The 17,457-nt window shown below is 40.7% G+C and overlaps 1 protein-coding gene across 1 annotated transcript in view; it reads right to left on the bottom strand.

Annotated features, from left to right (window-relative positions):
- The window catches only part of AHRR (aryl-hydrocarbon receptor repressor), a 261,401-nt gene that overhangs the window by 19,125 nt on the left and 224,819 nt on the right, over nt 1–17,457 (bottom strand). The window contains exons 6-8 of the mRNA XM_043978783.1: nt 15,121–15,250; nt 12,078–12,211; nt 288–487 (exon numbers count right to left, since the gene is read on the bottom strand). Of these exons, the coding sequence (XP_043834718.1) occupies nt 288–487; nt 12,078–12,211; nt 15,121–15,250 (464 nt within the window). The remainder of the gene's footprint in view (nt 1–287; nt 488–12,077; nt 12,212–15,120; nt 15,251–17,457) is intronic.

Raw genomic sequence — 17,457 nt, 5'->3', positions numbered from 1 at the left:
AATAATTCAGTCTCTGACAGTCTTGAGCTAAATATGAAGTGTTGATTGTTTTCTTCCTCCCAGCTTACTTAACTTACTCATTTTACAACTACTCAAGTTTATCTTTTTTACTTCCTGTTGAAAATGTGAAAGGAATATACCCCACATCTTGAGAGACACTGAAGAATTATGTTAATAGGTTAAAACATTTGTTCACAGGGCCATTAGAAATGCATTCCTCCACCTATTTCAATGCTTAATCGCTATTGACTGCTATTGATGCTAACAAAGAATAAATTGGCATTTACTTAGCGTCCGAGGAGGCTCCCACGTCAGCTTTCTGCTTAGCTCTCAGAAGCATGCTTTTCATTTTCATTTCTGTCACAGAAGGGAGGGGGATGGGCACCACCACACAGAACAACGAAAGCTGTGGAGGCAGGAGTGTTCCTGACGGAGTCTTTTTCTTTTGTCCAAACAGAAACTTGAGCTTTCCTTGAAACTGCATTGTCTGTTATATGGAAAAGAAACAAAGAAACGGTCAGGGAGCATTCACTGTGGAAACCATTACAAGACTGACACACGGAACACGATTGTTTAGTATTAAGTAATTGGCCGAATTTGTTGTTGTTGTTCGGTCATGTCCAAATCTTCATGACTTTTTGGGGGTTTTCCTGGCAAAGATACTGGAGAGTTTTGCCATTTCCTTCTCCAGTTCATTTTACAGATGAGGAAACTGAGGCAAACAGGTTTAAGTGACTTGCCCAGGGTCACACAGCTAGCAAATGTCTGAGGCTAGATTTGAACTCAGATATTCCTGACTCCAGGTCCAGCACTGTATCCACTGTTCCGCCTAGCTTCCCTAGACAATGTGTCTTTAAATAATTACCTTTAAACAGAGAATGGAAAGGAAGCTCATTGAATTAAATCTGTAGATACCTTCACCAGCCTCCGGATACAATAGGAAATGATAGTGGCAATACGTTCAACCAATAAACAACCTTCATCCAAGTTTGTTTTACTAGGAATATGCAGTATTTGTCATACATACTGAATGATTTCAGACTTCTCTAAGGGTATCCTTAATGCTTTTCACTTACAAAGAAGTGGATAAACAGGATCAAAGATTTAGACACCCCCCCCCCACCTCCAATAGAATGTGAGCTTGGAGGTAGGTGCTTTAATTTTTTATCTTGTATCTCCAGCATCTAGAACACAGTGAGTGGTATGTAGCAGGCACTTAGCCCAGGACAATTGGGAAATGCCTAAGCAGGAAGCCTAACATCTCTCATATTACAGATCCCATCTGAAATAGATTGGAAGAGTCAGAGATAAACAGGCCCACCAGAGAATTGTTAAGGGCTAAAATTCTAGCTAAACTGTCTAAAATATCTAATGAGTGGTCGCCAATCAATTACAAGCTTTAGCAAGAGTTAGACTTTTAAGCATTTATTAAGGAGAATAAGAATTTGGTAAAGAGAGAGAGAAAGGCCTAGATTCCTATCTATTAAAGGGAGAGCACATTTCTAGCTCCCTTCTCCGCCAGAGTCCTCAGGAAAAAGCCCCAGAGTCAGCGCCAGTCTCTTCCTTCCTCCTCCCACTAGCCCGCGTCACTTCCTCCCGCCAAAGAAAAGACTCCTGGTCTTGCCCTCAAAGACCTTCGCTTCATGGGCAGAACTCTTCTACAGTAAGTCTCCAGCAGGTGGCGTTATTCCAATCGTTACAGAATGATTTGCTGGCCTGTAGTGTCATAGAGGATTACAAATGGCCAGCAACTGAAATATCTCCTACAACCTATTACCTATCGAAGAAAATGGATATGATTGTCACTTTTGACATCTGATGAATCTGGATTCTTACCATGCCAAGCACCAACAGATGAAATGTAATGAAACAAATGAAAAAAAAGTAAGCAGAATATTTTGTTTGTTTGTTTGTTTGTTTGTTTGTTTTGCGGGGCAATGAGGGTTAAGTAACTTGCCCAGGGTCACACAGCTAGTAAGTGTCAAGTACTTGTCTGAGGGCAGATTTGAACTTAGGTGTGAGCAGAACATTTTACATGTTCTCAGAGAGCAACCTACCATAAGATACTCATCACAACTAAATGAGTTTACTTTAATTTGTGTTAAGGCTTGTATTGTGGTTAGCATCGAATCATGGATTGAAAGAAGAAAAGCCAGGTCTAGGAGAACTAGGGCCAGGCAGGAAGTCAGGAGGAATTAGCTCAGAAATGAGCTGCATGTGAACAAGACTTAGAAGCTCCAGATGGACCTGGAACCAGGTAAACAATCATCCAGGTATCAAAGGTAAGGGCCAGACCTTGGGCAAAGTCAGAGTGAGGGATTATTCAAACATCAAGAATCAGCAGATGCAGCTGTTTCAACCCCAGCCAGATGAGCAAGGAGGACAGTAAAACTGTATGACAGAGCAAGGTGGCTGGCAAAGGGTCCCAGTAATGAGGGGCAGCTAGGTGGCACAGTGGATAAAGCACCGGCCCTGGATTCAGGAGGACCTGAGTTCAGATCCAGCCTCAGACACTTGACACCTACTAACTGTGTGACCTTGGGCAAGTCACTTAACCCTCACTGCCCTGCCAAAAAAAAAATAAAGGTCCCAGAAATGAACAGGAGCCTGGACATGTGAAGCAACCAAAGTGGTAGGGCAAAGGAAGCCAGAGAATATGAGTGAGGTAGCCAGAGCACAAAGAGAAAACATGTGAACAATTATGTATAAACAAAATATATACAAGATCAAACAAGGGAATGAAGTCAAGCTTCAAGTCCACAACTTTAAATGGCTCCTGTTGAAACAGGCATACATGGACCCTATACAGAGGAAGACAGATGCTGACATCTGGCATATATGGCTGATGGCCTAAGTTAAGCCATAATTGGGATGGGGCCTTAAATTGTGAATGGCACCTCTTTCTCTTTGTACCATTCATCCTAATTCTTGATTTATACAGAAGTGCTGACCAAGCAAATGGAAAGTTTCAGACCAGATTGGAAATTGCTGCATCATCACTAGCAAATACCATTTTTTCCCCATTGAACAATAGGCATTTGAGAAATGTTTTAGCTGAACGAATCTGGAATTCAAAAGAAGAAAAATTCCCTAACTTGGCATTCAAGGCCTTCTACAACCTGGCTATAATCTGCTTATCTAGTTTAATTTTTCCATGCTGTCCCTTCATTTTGTCCAGATTCCAGCCAAACTAAGTGTATTCCCCATTCCCCATGAGTATCCTGTAAGTTCCCACCTCTGCCCTTTTATGTTTGCCAGGACCTGGCCTGGGGGATAGGAGGTACAGGTGGGTAAATGTTCTCCCCTGTCCTGTTCTAGTGGTATAAATCTTCCCTGGCTTCCACAGCCCAGTTCAGACACTCCCTCCCTCCTGTGAGCGTTATGCTTGTACTTCTGCAGTTTCACTTTATGCCCCATGCTTTACTCCCCTAGTTAGGTCATGAACTTCTTAAGGACAACGACATTTTCATTCATCATTGTAACCCTGTTACATTGTATGATACCTTCCATATAGAAGGGGCTTCAATAAATGTTTGTGGGATTGACTTTGCTGATTAACTCTTGGAGTCCAGTCAGTTACAATTACAAGCAATTAACAATAGAAAGATCTCTAGCTGCTTTAGCTTTAACCAATTACGACCCTGTCTATGCTTGTGATGGTACAAAGTCATTTACTCGTAAGTATAAAACTCAGAAACCTGGATAGCTAAGGTCAAAAGAGACCTAAGAGATCATTTAGTCCCACCTCCTTATTTTACAGATAAAGAAACTGAGGACAGGAGAGGTGAAGTGACTTGCTCAAGGTCATTACAGCTAGATAAGCAGCAAACCCAAAATGGAAACTGAATCAAGTGATGATGTTGTTTTTTTCCCTTTATACCACGGTGTGTGAACCAAATTTGGGTTACCTAGAGACAGATCGATTGGAAAGCCCTCAAAGACCCCTAGTAGTTTTTAATTGGAGAATAAATACAAGGAGAGCAGAACTCAAAAGCCTGGCCTCTAAATGTAAGTCAGTGTCTTCAGCAAAGAGAGGCTCCTTAGTAAGGTTTAACGATAAAGGAAAATCAGCTATTTCTTCTCCAGACTGTGTACCCATAGCCTCAAATATCACCTCTATTCAAGTGACATTGAAATCCACTTCCCTAGTCTGATACTTCAGTTCTCTATTTCCAACTATCTTGGAGATGTCTTGACATCTCCTTAAAATAAATTTGTCCCACACTAAGCTCATCATCTTCCTGCCTTCCCCCCCAAAAACCAAACTAGTGTATCTTCTCAACTAGCTTATTTTGGTCAGAGTACCAGCATTTTTCAGTCATTCACTAAATACTGTTGATTCTTTTGTTTCCTTGGCCTGCTATATCCATTCTGTTGTTCCTGCTGTATCTATCTTCAAAATGTCTCTTGAACTTATCATTTCTTCTCCATTTCAGTTCTCATGTTTCCTGTCTAGATTCTTATCATCTCACTCCTGAATTATTTCAACAGTCTCCTCCTGGCTAGTCTTCCCCAAATCTAACTCATCCTGCATACCACTGCTATGTATATACACATATAGACACAATCATACCTACATAGATGTGTGTGTTTGCATGTGTGTGTGTGCATATATGTGTATTTGTATATTTTAGGTCTGGAGTCATGATTTCATTGATATAGAGAATCAACCCCTCCATCCATCCTTACCAGTCAATCAATAAACAAGTATTAATATGTGCCAAAAACTTGCTAAGCCCTGGGCATACAAAGAAAGGCAAAAACACAGTTTCTGCCCTCAAAGGGAGACAACATTCCTGCAGTTATGCCTATACAAGCTTTATATGGGAGAGAGTCTCAGAGGAAAGACACTAGAAGTAAAAGGAACCAGGAAAGACCTCTTACAAAATGTGGGATTTCAGCGGAGACTTGAGGGAGGGAGAGGTGAAGAGGGAAATCATTGCAGGCAGAGTGGACAGTCAGTGAAAAGGGACAGTCGGGGATGGAGCGCTATGTGTGAGGAACAAGCAGGCCAGTGATGCTGGATTACAGAGGATGTGAAAGGATCAAGTGTAAAATGACTAGAAAAGCAGGAAGATACCAGGCTTCAGAAAGCTTCCAAAGCCAATCAGAGGATCCTGGGAGGTAAAAGGGAGCCACGGTCATTTGTTGAGTAGGAGGGTGACATAGTTACACTTGAGCTTTAGGAAGATCACACTGGCTCCCGAGCCAATCAGAAGGCTATTGCAGTAGTCTAGGTATGAGGTGGTGGGGACCTGCACTAGGACAATAACTAAGAGAAGGGGCCAAATGCAAGGGCTGTTGTGTAGGGAGATGTATAGGGTGAGTGTGAGTGAGTTGTTGAGGAGGATACTGAAGGTTGTAAGGCTGGGTGACCAGAAGGATGGAGTGCCCTCAACAGTAATGTGGAAGCCAGAAAGAGAGGAAGGCTTGGGAGAAAGGTTTTGGACATGCGATGTCCAAAGGACATCTGGCTCAAGATGTCTCGTAGGTGGTTGGTGACGTGAGACTAGATATCAGGAATTACAGCAGTAATTCATCTGTAAATACAGACTTGGAGAGGTGTCTGGGGGGTTAGGAAGGTAAGTTTGTAAGGTGAAAGGATCATGACTTGCCCATTGTCATAGAGTCAGTCAGTATGTGTCAGAGGTAGGACTCTGTCTTCTTTACTTCCGGGCTAGCCCTTTATACCCAGCTGGGTCTCCACAGCTAGACTGATCCTTCTCAAGCACTAGTTTCATCCTGATGAAATGATAAAAGCTCCGATGGTTTCCTGTTTTCTATTTACCAGCTGAAGTGCAAACTCCATCTGAGTGTTAGAGACTCCTTATAATCTGGTCCCATCTTCTTTATCCAACCTTACTTCCTACTACTCTCCAAAACAGAGTGCTCTAGACAGCCTCACTATCTTCCACATAGGTCATACTGGTCGCTGCCACTGTTTATGTTATTGTACACATCTGGAAAGACCCCCCTTTTCCTCTCTCCTTATCTAAAGCCTATTCAAGCCTCAGCTAAATTCTCACCTCTTCTATGAAGATGTACTCTCCGGCCAGCCCAGCTTGGGCTGATGCCCCCTTTCTCTGAACTCCTACAGTACTTAGAATCATAGATCTAGCGTTTGAAGGGTCCTCACAGGCAATCTAGCCCAACCCCCTCACTTTACAGAGGAGGAAACTGAGGCCCACAGAGGTGAAGGGCTTTCTCCAAGGTCACACAGGTGGTAAGTGGCAGATTCAAACTTGGGTCCTCAGACTTTGAATCTGGTGCTCTTTTCACTGAATCACAGTGCTAGTCAGAGCTCCAGAGCATAGGGCTTTATTGCTCTCTAATTGTTTCCTGTGGGTCATGTTTGCTCTACCCAGCTACATCATAAACTCCTTGAGGCTAGGAACTTTATCTTATAGTTCCTATGTATCCCTCCAGGGCCTCTAGTACAGAAGAGAATCCAATAAACTCACTGCTGGTGAATTGCTCCAACATGAAAGCCTTGCTCCAGGCTAACCAGTTATGTTCAAAAAGGAACTTGTCTTGCTTTAAATATATTATGTACTTCTGTGCTTCCATACTTTCTTTGAATTTGTTTTCCTTCCTAACTGGATTATGTTTCCTCCATCTCTTCCATGAACCTATTCTTTATCACATCAAAGCACACTGACCTCTCCCTCCTCTGCACTCACTCATCCAGCACAGATTATTTATGTTACTCATTTGGTACATTGTTATTTGTCCTTCATTCTCAAAGAGGACCACGACATCAGGGTGATGATGTGACTTGCAGTAAATTAGATTTAAGTGAAGGAGGGCTATGGAAGGTTACCAGTCTCACTCCTCCAGAGCCATCTGGGCCCAGTGGCAAGTTATACATAGGACAACTGGAGATGGCCCAGGATGTCTTTAAGGCAATTAAGGTTAAGTGACTTGCCCAGAGTCACACAGCTAGGAAGTGTCTGAGGTGATATTTGAACTCAGGTCCTCCCAACTTCACGGCCAGTATTCTATCCACTGTGGTTCACCTAGCTGCCCGATCTAGTACATAATTAGCGATCCACAGCAGCATATGGTCTTTTCTTGTGTATAGGTCTTGTCACCACAATTATCCTCTAAAGCAGATATGGCCCTCAGGCCAAATCCAAACCAAAGAATGGATGCCTGTTGCCTGTATTGGCACAGCCCCAGATTTTTAAAATAAAATTTTATTATATTTAAAAGTGTAAAAACCATTCTTAGCCTGAAGGCTATATAAAAGCAGGCAGCAGGCCAGATCTGGCCCTCAGGTCATAATTTGCTAACTCTTGAAAACTTCTAAAGGAAGAAACTTGTATTTTAGATTGTTCTATATTCCCCATGACACCATAAAATTAGTAAGTGCTCAGTAAATATTCGTGGACTGAGAAGTACTAGGATTTATCTGATTTTGATTGCCACATGGTATAATTTTTCAGGATGACACTGTTAACTAAATAGTCCTTAAAAATAATTTTGAGGGGCGGCTAGGTGGCGCAGTGGATAAAGCACCGGCCCTGGATTCAGGAGTACCTGAGTTCAAATCCGGCCTCAGACACTTGATAGTTACTAGCTGTGTGACCCTGGGCAAGTCACTTAACCCCCATTGCCCTGCAAAAAAATAAAATTTTAAAAAATAATTTTAAAAGCTTTTATAGTGTGGTAATCAAGAAGGTCCTACAGATGAAATTTTATGAGATGAGCTTAAATAATAAAAGAACCTGCGACCTGGAGGCTGGGAAGGGGTGTCTTTCTGCTCAGATTTTTCCTAACCCTGGAATCCTCCCCTCCTCCATGTGGTGGAGCACTAATACTCTGTCCCTTTGTTTCCTTTTCTCTTTCTGTCTCCCCTGCACTACAAAAAGGAAAAACAACTTACCAACAATTGGATGCCATTGTCATCCTCTTCCCTCTGACCCATAGTGTTATGTTTCCACCTACCAGAAAGCATGAATGCAAAAAAGACTGTCAATCACCTGCCGGTATAAAGAGTTCAACCTCCTTCCACCTTGGTTTAGAAGTCTGGCCTGGTTATGTTCTAGCGCTGGGGCTCAAACTGCAAACGGTGAGGAGGACTGAATGCAGGACGGGCGAACAAAGAGAACCAGGAACACATTTTATTACTACTTTCAGTCATTCAGATTTGTCTTTTGAGTTCTCTGTCTCCCATCTTGCAAAGGAAAACATTCTGACCAATAGTGGGATAGTCACTGGTAAGAGCGATGGGAACATGTTAAATAATCATTATCTTTAGTGTGCTTCACAATAATATTTTACATAATGGCTCACGCTAGATCCATGCTAGATAGAGAAGATATCATCTCTAAAATCTACTCAGAAGCAAAGAAAGTCTACCCAGAACCAACCTAGTCCCATATGCTTCTTCTGTTTTCAAAGTAGCAGATTCACTTTTCTCCGCATGGAAAACAATGCAGCTCTTCGATTCAACTTCCCCAAAGAAATAAGCAATCCTGCATAGGCAGACTTCAAGAAATGGAAGATCTGCATGACTGTCTTAGAGTCAGAGAGCAAATATTAGTGGTAAAGCAAGACTTGTCAAACCCTGTGAATCACTAGTGTGTATGCTGCCCAATGAGTCGTGATTACAGTGGACTGCAGCTTTAAGGACTTTATTTTTAAGCCAACTCTGGGTGAGAGAAAGCAAGAAAGCTCAGTTTGAGTGGATGATAATGGACTATGGTACTGGTTAACGGGATGCTCTCCAGATATTAGCAGCTATTTCATTTCTTTCTACTGCAATAGTGTGGAGTAGGAGTGTAGATGAACGTCTGAATTCTTCTCCAGCTACTGTTATTCTTTAGTGGCTAGACCCGAAAGGCCAATCTTCTATTGGAGATGTAAAGTGCCACAAGGGAAAAGTATAATGTATTTGGAATTGGAGGCCTTGGGTTCCAAAACTGACTTTGCCACTTACTGTGTGACCTTGAGCAGGTCATTTTCAATCCTTGAGCTTCAGTTTCATTATCTGTCAAATAAGGAAATGGGACTAAGTAACTTTTTTTTTTTTTTTGGCAGGGCAATGAGAATTAAGTGATTGGCCCAGGGTCACACAGCTAGTGTCAAGTGTCTGAGGCCGGATTTGAACTCAGGTCCTCCTGAATCCAGGGCTGGTGCTTTATCCACTGTGCCACCTAGCTGCCCCCTAGGTAACTTCTAAGGTCCCTTCTATCTATAAATTTATGATCCTCTCATTAGTTTCCTTGCTAAAGCAGGGAAACTATCTTAGCAAAGGCACTCATGATCAACAAATAGACCTCATTTTGTAAAGATTCTTATATATATATATATATATATAGATAGATAGATAGATAGATAGATATAGATATATATCTATATATATCTATATATATCCTATCACACTTCTGCCAACGGCAACCAAAAAACTGTTTGAAAAAATGAGATATATTTTCAAATGAAGAACTTTCTTCAAAGGACATGGCTCTGTTCTTTGAATAACAGAGAGTTCTTCCAACTCTCTCAGAATCCTAAGCTTCATCTTCTCACTAGGTCCTCACTCTGCCTCTCTCTTATTTCCCTTCTCTTCCTAGAGGAGATTTTAGTCTTTCTAAAATTTTACCACACAATTGAAACCAAAATCCTTTTAAAATTAAGTTGAAAGGGTTATTCTTGACAGCCTCTGTACGAACTCAAACCCCCACACCCATATCCTTGCTCAATAATTTGTTCTAGACAAACCCTGCATGCATAAATATCTAGCAGCATCATGGATACATCTCAGCTTCACTCTTCCTACAGACATTTTATGGCATTAGGGTTTTTGTCTACCAAGTTTATTCTTAAGCCATCCCCCTTTACATATCTCCTGGTAATCTCTATGGACTTCACATACTTTTTCAGGTACTTCTCCTTCATGTGAAGAATTTGATTCTTCCTTTCTTTCCATTTAAAAACAAAAACAAACTAAATACTTCTCCATGTCTTTTCATAGTCCCTTTCTTTTTTTGGCTACTCTCACTTTTAAAATCTCAAATCTCTAATATGATGATTGAATTCAGGTCTCAAAGAGTGCATAGAATAGGGAGAAAAAGTATTCATTTAAACCTCCACAAGTGTAGTCATGAGACATAGGATGCATCTCAGGAAAGGAAGGTGTTCTATGATATATTGTCATGCACTGGCTCAATCTGAGCTTGGCTATTAAACAAAATAGAACAAAACGCAAGATATTGTTGGTCTCCCTCCCTTTGAGAGTCTTTATATCGAACTATGAGAGAATTATCCAATACCACCAGGTTTTTCCCAGAGTCCATTATGAATTTCTAGCATGTGCACCCCACCCTGTTAAAATATGAATCATGCTTTCTATGTATACAAGGATTTTCACTGAAGTATCTCAGTGCCTCTTTCATCACCAAAAGCTGTGGTGCTTTGCTGTTGGTAGTAGAGTTTAGTACAAAATTCCAGGTGCCTGATTCCTAGAGGCCAGGGACTTTTCTTCTTCTGGGAGCCAAGAGCAGGTCCCAAGGCATGAGGGAAAGGGGGCTGTTCCTGGAGTCTGGGGAGCTGGATGGGAATCCTGGCTCCGACTCTGACCAGTTGAATGAACTTGGGCAAGTAAGTCACTTAGTGACTTGGAACGGCAATTTCCCTTGTAAAATGGGGAGCAATAAACTTTGCCTTATGTACCTTACAGGGCTGTTGTAAGGAAAGTGCCTTGGAAACATTTCCTTATTATATAAATATGAACTAACGTAATGTGAACAAAATATTAACAAACACACTTCCAAATGGTCATGGCGCAAACTTGAGAGAGGCGAAAAGTCTGAGAAACGCATTGGTGGTTTTGGCTATTTATACCAGCAGTAACTGACAGATTTTTCTTCTTCCTTGTTTCCTGGCAGGTAGAGACATGAAGCTATTGGTTAGGATGCTTTCCTCTGTAGGATGGGGGAAGTATAGTTAAAAAAATGCACATACTATATTTTAAAAAGAAACACAAGTAGACCTGAAGATGCATTATAAGAAATCTATGGCAGGATTCCCAGCATTTTCCAGAAGTTTTACCACTGTATGGCACAGTTGGAAGACAGCTGGTCTCAAAGCTGGGAGGATCTGGGTTCAGTTCCCACTTCTGCCCCATGCGAGCTGTGTGACCTAGGACAAGGCATGTCCCTGTTAGTGTTTTAGTGGTTTCCTAGGACTATCCATCGAAGAGAAGGTGTCAGTCTGTCGATAGAGAGAGTGTCCTCAACTGGGAATTCCTTACAGCACTGAAATCACAGAGCTAGTGCCTGCTCCTATCCTCTACCATCACATGAGGAAAGCTGTCTTGTTCACTGGTGGTATTTGATGAACTGTCTTCTGCTAAGACAACACACATTTTTGCATTCACTCATGATTCCTTACTGATTGGCTATTATAAACAAAGAACTCTGCTATTTATATTCACCATGTGTGATATTGAAGATAGTCGGATTAGACGCATGAAGATTATGAAACTATGTGGTAATATTGACAAATAGGACCTAGGATGGTGCACATTTTAATTAAATGCTTTTTGGAGGAAGCATTTAGAGGACCCTGAGGGAGTACAGGGTATTTTTAATACAGATCAATATAACTACAAAAGTCTACCATTAAGTACAACTAGAATGACAGACTAATAAGCATAACTTAAAGTAAAAAAAAAAAAAAAGATGAAATACAATGGAAAGAGTGTTGGGCTTGGCATTAGGAAGGCCTGGATTCAGATTTGACCTTGGATAGATTCTAGATGTTTGACCATGGGCAAATCATTTAACTTTTATGTACCTTAGGTACCAACTTAGGGTTTATCTACTACATCATCGATGGACTGAAATCTGCATATTTGAAGTTGCTCATGGTTAATTCCTTATACAAACCAAATCACAGACTCTCTTTTTTGAATGTCAAAAAGTTCACACAACCTACTTCCTATTCCTATTCTCTTCTTCACCCCTCCAAAGAAGTTATGTCATCACTACCTTGTTTTCAGATCACTTAGAAAAATCAGCCATTGGAATGTTGTTCAGTTACTATTTTTTTTCTCCTTAACGAATTTCACTTACCAGGAAACCGGAGGTGCTGTCCAGCAGGCAGCGAACTCGGCAGATGAAACAGCGGGTTAGGAAGGCAGAGTATTCCGTTGACATGCTGTCACACTCTTGTGCTTTAAGAAGCTTATCAAGTATATATTCTTCTCCTGCCAATAACAATGGAGGACAAAGTATGTCTAACAATAATAATGTCCATGTAAAAACACGGACAGGTGAACAAACGAAAAGTAAAAGATCATGATTTGCACATTTTTTTCAAATGTAAAATTTGCAAAATTTGTCTCAGATGTGTAGCTTGTCCAAAGGAATACTTAACATTAAAAAAAGTTGCTAGGGGCAACAGGTAGCACAGTGGATAAAGCACCAGCCCTGGAATCAGGAGGACCTGAGTTCAAATCCAGCCTCAGACACTTACTAGCTGTGTGACCCTGGGCAAGTCACTTAACCCTCAATGCCCCCCCCCCCCAAAAAAAGTTGCTACTACTCCCTCAAGTTTAGATTGTGCCTTTTCCTAATAGTTTACAGTCACTTTGTCTGTATCATTTTATTTCAATTTTGGATTTTGGTGAGGTGACAGGCTTTCTCATTTATATGTTCAAATCCCTGAGTATTAAATTTAAAATGTGCCTTTTAGTTTCTGCTTGACTTAGAGCAAATTACTTACCTCTCTGTGTGTGCTTTGGTTTCTCTACTGGTAAAATACTAATAATGGTCACATCAAATACCCTTATCCTTTCCTTCTGCCAGTTCAAAGTCTAAATTTCTTTCAAAAATCTTTCCAAACAAACCATCCTCCATCTGATCTTTTCCTTCCTTTGAATTATCTTGTCCTCTAGTTACTCATGTGTATATATGAGATCAGTGGAGGGGGATGGACAGAACAGTTTGGGGTCAGGTAGCTTGGCCTAGAGTCCTGAATTTCTTGTTTTTTTAGCTTTTAGTGTGACCTTAGGGTAGCTATTTCACCTTGTTGGGCCTCAGTTTCTTCATTGTACAGTAATAGTGTTGGGCTGGATGACTTCTAAGGTTGGTTCCAACACCAACACAAAGGTCTATCTTGCTTCCCCAAGTATAGTGTAATCTACAAGATCTGAGAACATATCTATTTGCTTTATATTCCCCCAGATCACCTTCCATAGTGCTGCATACACAGAAAATGTTAGGTTAGAATACATGCTACAGACTGATTGAATTATAACAGCTCTTAGCAGTATTTTTCACCATTTTTATTTTGCACATCTTAAGGTTAACAGAAGTGTTGGTGCCTTTTATCAAAATAAATATGTATTACCTGAACAAATTTTCACCTCAGGCCAGAAAGGTAGAAAGTGAATAGTGATTTTGCATTAGAAAAGTACTGTATAGAGATAGAGTGATCTTGAAGCATCTAGCAAGATGCAATCTATGAATAGCTATTTTTAGGGAAGAAAAGTTTCCAGGAAAAATGCAAATTTTGCAAGGGAATTTGGAAAATCCACCTGTTGGACAGGTGGACAAAAAGAAGTAGAGGACATATTCCAACTACTCAGAGATGAAAATTGGACAAAGAAACTAAACAAATTGCTGATGTCCCAGGACAACATAAAGGAGTAAGATAATACGTAGGAAGAGGGAGAAAACAGATGCTATGGTATAGAGCAATAGAGATCACAGACTGAGGGCTAAAAAGGACCTCAGAGGACATCAAGTCCAACCCCCTCATTCTACTAATAAGGAAACAGGCACAGAAAGGTTTAGAGACTTGTCCAGGCTCACACAGCTAGCAGATAAGAATCAGGAGTTGAACCAAGGTCTTTCTGACTTCAAGGCAGCTAAGAGGATAGAGCAGGGCCTGGAGACAGGAAGTCAGGAAGACCTGAGTTCAAATATGACCTCAGATACTTACTGGCTGTGTGACCCTGGCCAAGTCACTTAACCCTATTTGCCTCAGTTTTCTCATCTGTAAAATGATGCAGAGAAGGAAATGGCAAACCACTCCAGTATCTTTGCCAAGAAAATCCCAAATGGGGTCATTTAGAATCAGACATGTCTGCAATAAGACTTAATACACCAGGACAGCTAGGTGGTGCAGTGGATAGAGCACTGGCCCTGAATTCAGGAGGACCTGAGTTCAAATCCAGCCTCCGACACTTAACACTTACTAGCTGTGTGACCCTGGACAAGTCACTTAACCCCAATTGCCTCACCAAAAAAACCCCACAAAAAACAAACAAACAAAAAAGACTTAATACACTTCCTGACTCCAAATCCAGGGCTCTCTCAATTACATCACGCTGCCTCTCAAGACAGAGATTGTTAACCTAGAGCCATAGGGAGAACATGGATGTATGAGAAGAAACACACAAGACTGGTCATGGCCCTTTTGGTTTTCATGAGAATCGATACAGAAACCCCTAGGTAGCACTGCTGAACCTGCAACAAGAACCAGATCCCTAAATATTAGTGAGAAGAAAAATCGAGAAGTACGCTAGAGGTGTGTGGAGTAACATAGTCATGTGTGAGGCAAAATCACTATTCACTTTCTGGCTTTTTAGCCTAAGATGACATACTCCGAGAAAACAGTGGTTTTCATAATAGCTATTCATGTTTGTGTGCATTTCCCTACTAGATCATGAGCCCCTATGGTTACAGCCCTAGACCAGGCATTGCACACCATGCTGCTTTGGTAGAAACCATAAAAGAGAAATTCTATAGATAACTTATCAAGTTAATTGGACATCCTGGAGGCGACCAGGAAGAGCGGTGTTCTTTTTTTCCCCCTCAAACTTAGAAGGTTGTAAGATTCTTAGGCCTCGGGTTGTGAACAGGTATGCTCAATTACTTCTGGCTGCAGGGGTAATTCCATATCCAATCATAGGGAAAATTGTCATCATCTCCATGCACTGGAGCCAATGGAAGGCCTTCTCTTTCACCAAGATCCCAACCTAGATTGGCACTTTGCAGTTTAGGAAAATAAAATGAGGCCAAACTGAGGTCCGCGAAGGGTTTCAACAACACTGGTTTAGACTCTCCGGCACAAGTGGATTTTTCCACCCAATGCCTGATTCTGACCCACCTGTTTCTGACTGTAACGGCTGGCCAAACACCATCTGGGGAGGATTCATGGCCCAGTGAAGCTGTCTGCAGAAATCCTGGCGGTCGTCCACGTGAATATAATCATATATGTTTTGATGCATTACATCAGTCTGAAATGGTTACAACAAAGACTTTTTAGACCAATGTCAAAATAAATTTCCTGATTTCTGTCACTGACTACTTGCTACAAAATTTCCCATATCCTTCTCTCAAAAATCAGCTAAATTCATCAGGAGACAATCTTATATACAAGATATAATAATAACTCACATGTATACACTGCCTTCAGGCTTACAAGTGGTTTCTTCACAACAACCCTATGAGGGAGCTAGTAAAAGTATTAGTTTTCTCTAATTTAACCTGTCTGGGATACCAGGTAGTATCATCTCAGAACTCGAACTCAGGTCATCTGACTCACTAGGGCATTTGTTCTTCCCTTTATGCCACAGTGCCTAGTGATTAATTAGCTTTTTAAGTTTAATGTGGCTAAAGGAAGGAGGAAAGGCAGACCACACCAACCTTAAATGCTAGAAATTTACGTAGCAAAAAAGTTTGATAGATCAGGAGGCCTGGTGGCCAGATCCACAGCATAACTGTGATAGACATTCACTAAATACTTGTCTGATTAATCAGGCCCTCTCCCTACTATTCTTCCATAACAGGTGTGTCTTTATTGGCCCAGCTAGCCTCAAGAAGCTGTGATTGCCTCCTACCAGCTAGCCAATGCTCCTGCTGCCAACTTATTCTTCTCCTTAGATTCCTTCACGTGCTAGATCGTATATGAGAAGTAAATGGACACTCAGAATAGTATATTTTCTTAGCCATAGACTTAGTTGTACTATAATTCTTTTATATTGTTGGCCAAGATCCCTTTTTTTTTGTATTAGATTCCATCTCTTCTAATATTTCTACCTACATTTCCCCTCCCTTTGAATTCTCTGGCAGTGTTTTATTTTTCTTAAAGTATGTTTAGGTCTAAAATTGTCCCTCTTTTATATCCATGCCTTTTTCTCTATTCCTTTCTCTTCAGAACATCTCTAGTACCAATTCTTTTACAGCATTGCCCAGAAACATTTCCTGGCCCAGAACCACAATAGGAGACTCCCTTGTGGGATTCTCTGAATCTCTTTTTGGAAAGAAACAGACAAGTGGATTAAGCAGAACACAGGAAATCCAAACACAAACCCTAGCTAGAGTTAAGGGGGAAAAACAGACAAAAAAACTGCTCAATGTCTGACTCAACTTTGTGCAGTGGTTGCTTATACTCATATCATGTTTGAAAATGACTTTGACAGAAGAGAAAATATGACTATTAATATACTTGATTCCTCCCCTCCCACTACATCTTACTTGATAAAAGAATTTTCATTTACTATCTGGACCACTCACTTAAAACTCACACACTACTTTGTTAGTTAATTCTTTTTACATTTTTTAAAATCCAACTTGTATTTTTTCCTCCTCTCCTCCCTCCCCACTGGGAAAAGAGAAAAATAAAACTCTTCTAACAAATATGCAGTCAAACAAAACAACTTCATGTACAAAAATGGATGTCTCATTTTGCACCCTGAGTCCATCACGTTTTTTTCAGAAGGTGGTTAGCATTCAGCAGTATCAATCCCCTGGAGTCACAGTTGATTATTGGACTGATTAGATTAGATTAGAGTTGTTAAATCTCTCAAAATTGTTCCTTTTAAAAAAAAATAATGTTGTTGTTATAGTATAAACTGTCCTGCTGGTTCTGCTCAATTCACCCTGAATCCATTCATATAAGACTTCCCAGGTTTCCCTAGAACCATACCCCTTTCACCATTTCTTACAGCACAATAACACTGAATTATTCATATACCATAATTTATTCAAGCTATTCTTTGACTGATGGACACCCCCTTAGTTTCCAGTTCTTTGCCACTACAAAAAAGAGCTAATATAAATATTTTTGCACATATAGGACCTTTTCCTCTTTCTCTGATTTCTTTGGGGATATAGGTGTGATATATTAACTTTCCATGTAGAAGTGGCATTTCTAAAATCAGACTGTGAGGGACTTAAGAACAAAGACTCTCTCACATCTTCTGTTCAATTAATCAGTTGATAAGCATTTATTAGCATCTCCCATGCACCAAGCACTTTGCTAGGCACTGGATCCCCACATCTCCTTATATACAAAGTGTTCAATAAAATAGTTTTTGGTTGGTTATCTGGTTTTAATATCTAAGGCAAGTAGGTAGATCAAGTAGTTGACCTAGACAGAAGGAGACAGTATGTGAGGGACAGCAATGTGTGTCATTTGATTCTCGAAACCATCCTATGAGGG

The sequence above is a fragment of the Dromiciops gliroides genome, chromosome 1 (assembly GCF_019393635.1).
Source record: "Dromiciops gliroides isolate mDroGli1 chromosome 1, mDroGli1.pri, whole genome shotgun sequence".
Classification (NCBI taxonomy): Eukaryota; Metazoa; Chordata; class Mammalia; order Microbiotheria; family Microbiotheriidae; genus Dromiciops; species Dromiciops gliroides.
This window is presented reverse-complemented; position numbering and strand designations above follow the sequence as displayed.